This window comes from Festucalex cinctus, chromosome 18, assembly GCF_051991245.1.
Source record: "Festucalex cinctus isolate MCC-2025b chromosome 18, RoL_Fcin_1.0, whole genome shotgun sequence".
In the NCBI taxonomy this organism is placed as follows: Eukaryota; Metazoa; Chordata; class Actinopteri; order Syngnathiformes; family Syngnathidae; genus Festucalex; species Festucalex cinctus.
The window spans coordinates 21,365,250-21,373,506 of NC_135428.1; the positions used below are offsets into that span (position 1 = coordinate 21,365,250).

The 8,257-nt window shown below is 40.5% G+C and overlaps 1 protein-coding gene across 1 annotated transcript; it reads right to left on the reverse strand.

Annotated features, from left to right (window-relative positions):
• Positions 1–303: 303 nt before the first annotated feature.
• Positions 304–2,863, reverse strand: LOC144006391 (uncharacterized). The gene is made up of 4 exons (XM_077505210.1): positions 2,706–2,863; positions 1,181–1,411; positions 996–1,105; positions 304–487 (listed from the first exon to the last, which is right to left on the reverse strand). The coding sequence occupies exons 1-4, from the start codon at positions 2,779–2,781 to the stop codon at positions 371–373; spliced, it is 534 nt and encodes a 177-aa protein (XP_077361336.1). The 5' UTR covers positions 2,782–2,863; the 3' UTR covers positions 304–370.
• Between the last annotated feature and the right edge of the window lie 5,394 nt (positions 2,864–8,257).

The window sequence follows — 8,257 nt, forward strand, 5'->3', positions numbered from 1 at the left end:
TAATAATTTATGAAACAAGTATGGCATTCAACTCACTCTTGATAATATGCCTAACTCCTTGAAATATGGCTAACGAGGACATAACTATTATGTGCAAGCAAATTTATGGTTCAAATGTGGAAACTAGTTTTAATGTAAAAGTGTCAACAGCTTCAGACTTCAATGGATGACATATACCCAGGCTGGAGAACACACAGTCAAAAAGCAGAGTATTATTGCCACTTGGGTAAAATATTTGAAGGACAAATGTTTTGAAAAGAGACATATATACACAACAAGGTTAGTCAGTAAGTACATGTTTATTTCTGCACAAATGTTCTGTCACTATAAAGTCAAGCACACAAGCAGGCAGGGAGAACAAAGTGCAACATCACATCTTTTTTTTTCTTGCAGATGAAGCCTCTCTTACTGTTGCAGTCTTCCTCCTCCCAGTGACCTTTGCCGACGATGAAGGAAAGACAGCGTTCAACGGGGTCTTCAGGGTAAGCTGAAGGTGACAAGGCATGGCAAGGCAAGTTTATTTGTATAGCACATTTCAAACACAAGGCAACTCAATGTACTTTACAGAAGGAAAGACAACACATAAGCATCAAGAAACAGTAGTTAACATTCAGAGGAAGAAAAATAAATGAAAATAGGTTACAAAATTTACTAAAAAGAACATACAATAACAATCTTAAAACATTATTCAACAAACTTTAAAACATTTAACATGAAGAAGTTTAAAATAATAAAAAACAATTAAAGCTGTTTAAAAGTCCCTAATCAAAGGTATCTGAAAAAAGCAAAGTTTTTAACTTGGATTTAAAAGCATTTACACTCGGGGCTGACTTCACTTCTGTTGGCAGCCTATTCCATCTGTGTGCAGCATAATAGCTAAATGCAGCTTCAGCATGTTTGCTTCGAACTCTGGGTTCCACTAGTTGGCCCAAGAAGAAATCTCAGTGCTCCATTTCTCCACGTTAGCCTTCAGACATCCGTTAGCTAGCAAGAACCTGTGCTCCAGCGCATGTACGCCAACGGGGATCCGTCACTCCAGTGCCAGTCGCCTTCAGCGTTCGAGCAGCGACCGCCCGTCCACAGTTCCAGCTCCCCTGAAGAGAATCTACAGACAAGTTCATGTTCCACTCACTCAAAGTCCAACTGAAGCTAAGCGGTGCCCAAGATTGCCCGTGAATACCTTGGAGGAATTTTTGTTCCGTGAGGTCAGTGATACTGAGCAGGTCCCCACCCTCGGCCTTGCATTTGTCACGCGCGTCGGCCCAAGTTGTCCGATCACTGTTGTTGAACAGGTAGCAAAAGTTGTTGGAGGGGTTGCGCACCCACCCGCCGCAGCCGTCACCAACTGCAACTGATACGCCCCTTGTCACATCATCTGGTTGCTGCCTGGTATCGGGAACCGGGCGCCTTGCTGCAGGAACAGATGCAATGTGTATCAAATATGAGAGCACATTAAAAGATGAGGTAAGCGGTAAGTAATGACTTCCAGACCTTTTTTTACAAATGAAGGCTTCTTGACGCGTGCAAAAGAAGGGAGTAATGCCTCTATACTTGTCAAGTACATGACACCGGGTAATCTTCATGTCATCATAGTTGATATGGAAAAGCTTGCCAGGTTAATCAGTTCGCCACATTATGACACTTTCCATAGGCTGGAGCACTGATCTGCATATATTACTGGATAGCCAATAGGCCAAACGCGTCTGTGCAAACTGTTGAAGCCACAGGGTGGCCATCTTACTCCTCCCATCTCGCGAGCAGGCTACTGCATAAACAATACGTATACTTACAGATTAGACTAGGAGTATGACGATATATCAATATCGCGTTAAATCGTGATACTTTTGATAGATAATCGATACGTCTATGCAAGTATCACGATATTTGTACTTAATAACCAGTCACTGCAACGGCTCCATTCTGCATGACTTATTGAGCAATTACTTGGTGGGCTACTAGGGAGGCACCTCATAAGAGTGGCAGGAAAATGGACGGAAAGTCTTTCGGCGAGGAAGACTCATGAGCTTAATAATAATAATAATTATAATAATTATAATAATTATTATTATTATTATGTTTTATATATTATAGATATTATGTTATGTATTTATATTTTTTTTATTATTTATTGATATTATTATTATTATTATTATTATTTTCTGATTCGTTTTCGTAGATTATCGTGGATTTATTACCTGAGCAATATATGATAATCGTGGTATTGTTATATCGTGAGATAATTATCGTGAGCCTTGTATCGCATATCATATCGTATCGTGAGGTTCCCACCCCTAGATTAGACATATACAGCTCGTAGACTCTTAGTATGGGGGGTGTCATCATTTTTGTTCTTTTTAACAAGTGAACGGTATGTGCTGCTTTGGATACCCCTTTTTTTTTTTTTTTTCGTTTAGTTCTTTAGACCCAAATATTAGATTTGGCAGAGGCACCTTTTGTTGAATTACAGTTATAATTATTTAATACAAATACGAAAGTTTCCTCTTTCAAACATCCATCCATCCATTTTCTGGACCGCTTATTCCTCACAAGGGTCGCGGGGGGTGCTGGAGCCTATCTCAGCTGGCTTTGGGCAGTGGGCGGGGTACACCCTGGACTGGTTGCCAGCCAATCGCAGGGCACACAGAGACGAACAACCAGCCACACTCACAAGCACACCTAGGGACAATTCGGAGCGCCCAACTAACCTGCCATGCATGTCTTTGGAATGTGGGAGGAGACCGGAGTACCCGGAGATGACCCACGCAGGCACGGGGAGAACATGCAAACTCCACTCAGGAAGGCCGGAACCTGGACTCGAACCCGAGTCCTCAGAACTGGGGGGCGGACCTGCTAACCAGTCATCCACCGTGCCGCCCTCTTTCAAACATTAAAGGGATCGTTCGGCTTTTTTAACATGAATCTCAATTCACCTACCGTGTGTGCGATCAGCACTGACTTACCCCTGACAGCGTTTGGTGACACGCGTTCTGGTTCGGCGTTGGACGAGAGGAAAATAGTCCAGCAAGCTGGCTGGGGTCTCGGAAATAAAGCGTTTTTCTTCTAAAAACTATTTGTTTTCAAAAGCGTGATACATTTCCATCACAATACTCTTTTCTGAATAAAGTCAGACGCCATTACCGCCAGCCACTACTTTTCTGTTTGTTCGTATCACTGCGCGGCGCCCTGTAGAACGCTAACCGACGCACTGCAGCCAGCTAGCTGGTACTTCCGCCGAAAAGGCAAACAACTTCAGGCAGAAGTATCAGCTAGCTGGCTGCAGTGCGTCGGTTAGCGTTCTACATGGCGTCGCGCAGTGATACGAACGAACAGAAAAGTAGTGGCTGGCGGTAATGGCGTCTGATTTTATTCAGAAAAGAGTATTGTGATGGAAATGTATCACGCTTTTGAAAACAAATAGTTTTTAGAAGAAAAACGCTTTATTTCCGAGGCCCCAGCCAGCTTGCTGGACTATTTTCCTCTCGTCCAACGCCGAACCAGAACGTGTCACCGAACGCTGTCAGGGGTAAGTCAGTGCTGATCGCACACACGGTAGGTGAGGATCAAATTGAGATTCATGTTAAAAAAGCCGAACGATCCCTTTAAGCATATAATATACATAAATGTCTTAAGTCCTCTTGTTTCTGTTTAACAAATTTAAAACATCATAAATCATGCTGTTTTTACTAAGTACTGTCTCGAATGTTCTCCAATTCCCATTCTGTAAATGTATCTTATGCCAAGAAACCTTTCTTGGGAGGAGCAAGATGGCGGCCTCGCAACTTCAAAAGTCTTGGGCTATCGGCTATTTAGTTATAAACTTATATACAGATTGGTGGGCTGGAGTGACGAATAAGAGCTGCTAGCGCGAGAAGATAGTTAGAGATATAAATAAACAAACAAACCTTCAAAACAGAAAAGCAGAAGGTGAAAGACTTAGCGACGACCACCTGCTGGCAACAGCTGCAGGTAAGCGGTGGTCGACCCATTGGGTCTGACACTATGAGCACCACCAAGGATAACTACGTTTGCGACGATGGCGGAGAAACATGTCCAGCAATGTCAAAGTAGTGCTGTCATACTTAAAAGCTTAAAAGCTTTAACTCTAGAAGTAAAGAGAGTTAAAGCTTTAACTGCACTAACTGTGATTACTCAACCTATGATTACATCAAAAAAAAAAAGTTGATGTGATAGAACATATTTGTTTGAATATTACTGAAATAATTCGTCTATTTCTCAGAGGGGAGGAGGAAAAAAACACTTTGACAATATTTTTGCTGAGGAATTAGCATTTTAACATGGATCAAATCTCCCAAAATTTTACTTTTCAGATGACTGACCCTTTAAAAAAAAAGAAAGAAAAGAAAAGAAAGACCAATTTTCTTTATAACATGGGAAAACCACAGTGAATCTTATTTCAACATTAGCACCAGTAGCAACTTTGACACTGCTATAAAAGTTTCACTTACTGGAGATCCATCATCGTAGTTTGTAGATGTTAGCTTAAGTCCGGTCCAGATGACGGCTGACTTTAGGTGATCTTCACAAAAGGACAACAGAAGCTTTTGTACAGTTAACAGTAACAGTCACCAACCTTGTGCACGTTGTGAAGCATTGCGGGATTATCCCCTGGCATGGTCAACATTGCCCAAATTGACACTTTAGTCTTGGCGCTTACCTATCAAGAATCTAAACTCATCATCCGATTCAGCCATGGTCAGCTTACTTTTCCTTCTGATGCAAAAAATCCTCGGCCTCCTTCCACCCTACTTTCTGTCTTCATCGTGAAAGTCAAAGCAAAAACCACAGAATGGGACTTGATCGGGGTTACAGCCGTTATCTAAAGGCTGTATAAAGTATTACTACACATATAGCCTGATATATATATATATATATATATATATATATATATATATATATATATATATATATATATATATATATATATACTAAACTATATATAGATTTATATATACTATATAACTAACTTGTGTAAAACCCAGTTTTTAAATGGCAACTTGTTTTTTTTTTTTTTTCGGGGGAAAAGCTTTGAAACAACCAGAGTGAAAAAGTACTTGTTTACTGTGGCAAACACAGACTAACACTAACAGTACCTGCCAGCCCCTTCCCATGTCCACTGTAAAAAGATGAACATGAACTAAAGTCCAATACGGAATCCAATTAAAACTAGAGCTGCGAGCAGCTATAAAGGGCCCTCGCAGCCCGGGCCACGTTGGGGTACTTGCACGTTGGGGTACTTGCACATTGGGGTACTGGCACATTGGAAGCAGAATTTCTTTGAAAATGGCATGATAAACGTGGATTTATTTATTTTTTTGCCAGGTGTGATGAGTGTGTCAAGCTCAATGGGTTTTGGTGATTGTTAAGATCTGCAAAAATCAGCGTCTTTTTTTATTTTTAGGCAATGAGTTGCCCTGATTGGTATTTTTCATAAAAGTATATATACACACATCATCGCTCGTACTCATTGCACAATGTTGCTTTTATTGTCCATAGAGGCGATCAAAGAAAATGAAACTAAATAAAAAAAGTACATATGTTTGGATCGGTCTGATGCCAGTGAACACATTGAGTGGTGGAAAGTAAAAGAATATTCATAAATGACTTAGTTATCATATTTACAATGAGTTTACAATTTTTGCAAAAATACCGTAAGTGAGGCATTTTTTTTTTTATGCCTCAAGGACTAGGTGGCGCTGTATTTATAACTGGGAGTTATTAAGCATAGCCTTCATTCACGATATTGCTTTTAATGTCCATAGAGGCTATCAAAAATACATAAAACTAAATAACAAAAATATGTATGTTTGGTTAGGTCTGATGCCAGTGAACATTTTGAGTGGTGGAAAGTAAAAGAATATTCATAAATTACTTCTTGATCACACTGAGAATGAGTTTACAATTTTTGTAAAAATACCGTAAGTGGGGTATTTTTTTTTCATGCCTCAAGGGCTAGGTGGCGCTGCATATATAACTGAATGTTGTCATAGAGATAGCTTCAGGCCTTGACTATAAACATACATGTCAAGTTTGGGATTTTTTGGAGCATGTACCGGAGAGTTATTAAGCATATCATTTTTCATTGCGAAACACAAATTTTGATGCCCCGCCCTCATCATATAGTATTTAGAAAAGTCAAGATTTTTCTCCCTGTCGTTGGCTCAGGTCTTGACATAGCCCAGGTCAAGTCTGAAGTCAGTCGGATGAAACGTGTAGGAGAAGTGGGCAAAGGTATGCCCCCTGTAAATGTGCTAAAATCGTAAAAAATGGGACATTCAAAAATTCGTAGCTCACTTCCTGTTCATTTTAGCATATGGGTCCAAGAGACTTTTTTTGTAGGTCTTGGGCTCCCTCATACACCTAAAAATTTTCGTAGATCTTGCTTAAACGTACAACCGGGGCTGCTTCATTAAAATTTTCTAGGGGGCGCTATTGAGTCATTTTTGTAAAAATAGCACAATCCAGGATAAAATATCGCTCATTTTGCCAGGCCAGATGTGTGTACCAAGTTTTATGCGTTTCTATGCCGGTTTAGGCCCTCAAAATTGGTGTTGTTTTCTTGGCGAACAGCGCTTAGCCACGCCCACAGCGATTCGCGAAAACTCACAAACTTCGTGTTGTGACATCATGAAGACCGAAACCCTCATCTGAGCAAATATGAGGTAGGTGCAGTTAATGTGGTTGGAGAAAAACATTGAAGAAAAATCGTAAGAAAAAAAATTGCCAGAAGGTGGCGCTATCAGTAAGATGAAATATAAGTTCGTAGATGTCTTAGGGGCTGGACTCTCATCAAATGTGTGAAATTTTGAGAAGATAGGATTACCTGGGTCAAGTAAAAGCAGCTTTTATTGCCACGAAAAATTACCAGAATTTGCGGCACCGTAGCGGCCACGCCCTTTGGCGAAAAGTTACAATATTCGGTGTGGGGCATGATCAACATCTTAAGGCTTGTCTGACCAATTTTCAACTGGATCTTTTCAAAGAGCTTGGCACAGTAGCTAAAAACGTAAAGTATGCATTTATTGTCACCACTAGGTGGCGCTATATATATAACAGAATTGTATCATATAGATGTTTTCAGGCCGTGACTATTAAGTTGCGTGAGAAGTTTGAGATTTTTTGGAGATTGTTCATGGGAGTTATTCAGCATTTTGTCTTTCTGGACAAATTAAATTTTAAAATCAATATTTGATGCCCCGCCCCCGTCATATAGTATTCCAAAAAGTCAAGATATTTTGCCCAGTTGTTGTCTTGGGTCTTGAGATGATACATGGCAAGTTTGAAGTCAACTGGCTGAAAAATATTTGCAAAGGGGGAAAAAGTATGACCACAGTGAATGTGCCAAAATGGGCCAAAATTGGACATTCAAAAATTCATAGCTCACTTCCTGTACATTTTAGGAAATGGCTTCCACTGACTTTTTTGTGCGTCTCGGGGTGCTACACGTGGCTGGCAATTTTCGTAGCTCTAGGTCAAACGGGCCGGGATTGGTTTTTATTTTTCTACGCTAGGGGGCGCTATAGAGTCGCATTGTTATGGCAACTACATAATATAAAATTTTTCGCCGGGCCCGAAGAGACTGCAAAGTTTGGTGAGTTTTCGTAAATGTTTAGGCCCTCAAAAATGCGATCGTTTACGGAGAAGAAGAAGAAGAAGAAGAAGAAGAAGAAGAAGAAGAAGAATTCTTACAAAAACAAGAGGGACCTCGCAGCGGTCGCTGCTCGGGCCCTAATAATAATAATTTTTACAAAAACAATAGGGACCTCGCAGCGGTCGCTGCTCGGGCCCTAACTAGAGCTGCGAGCAGATATAAAGGGCCCTCGCAGCCCGGGCCGCGTTGGGGTCCTTGCACGTTGGGGTACTTGCACGTTAGGGTACTGGCACGTTGGGGTACTGGCATATTGGAAGCAAAATTTCTTTGAAAATGGCATAATAAACGTTTACATGTAGAATATTTTTTTTGCCAGTGTGTGTCAAGCTCAACGGGTTTTGGTGATTGTTAAGACCTGCAAAAATCAGCGTCCTTTTTTATTTTTAGGCAATGAGTTGCCCTGATTGGTATTTTTTGCAAAAGTGTATATATACATCATCGCTCGTTGTACTCATTGCACAATGTTACTTTTATTGTCCAAAGGGGCAATCAAAAATGAATAAAACAAAATGGAAACGTACATACGTTTGGATCGGTGTGAAGCCAGTGAACAATTTGAGTGGTGGAAACTAAAAGAATATTCATAAA

Bases quoted from the DNA above. Each gene is read 5' to 3' on its own strand.
- LOC144006391 (XM_077505210.1), bottom strand. From the start codon at position 2,781: ATGTTCTCCCCGTGCCTGCGTGGGTCATCTCCGGGTACTCCGGTCTCC. The intron at 1,412-2,705 runs GTTAGTTGGGCG...CTGTTCCTGCAG, and splicing joins TCCAAAGACATGCATGGCAG to CAAGGCGCCCGGTTCCCGAT. The intron at 1,106-1,180 runs GTATTCACGGGC...ACTTGTCTGTAG, and splicing joins GGAACAAAAATTCCTCCAAG to ATTCTCTTCAGGGGAGCTGG.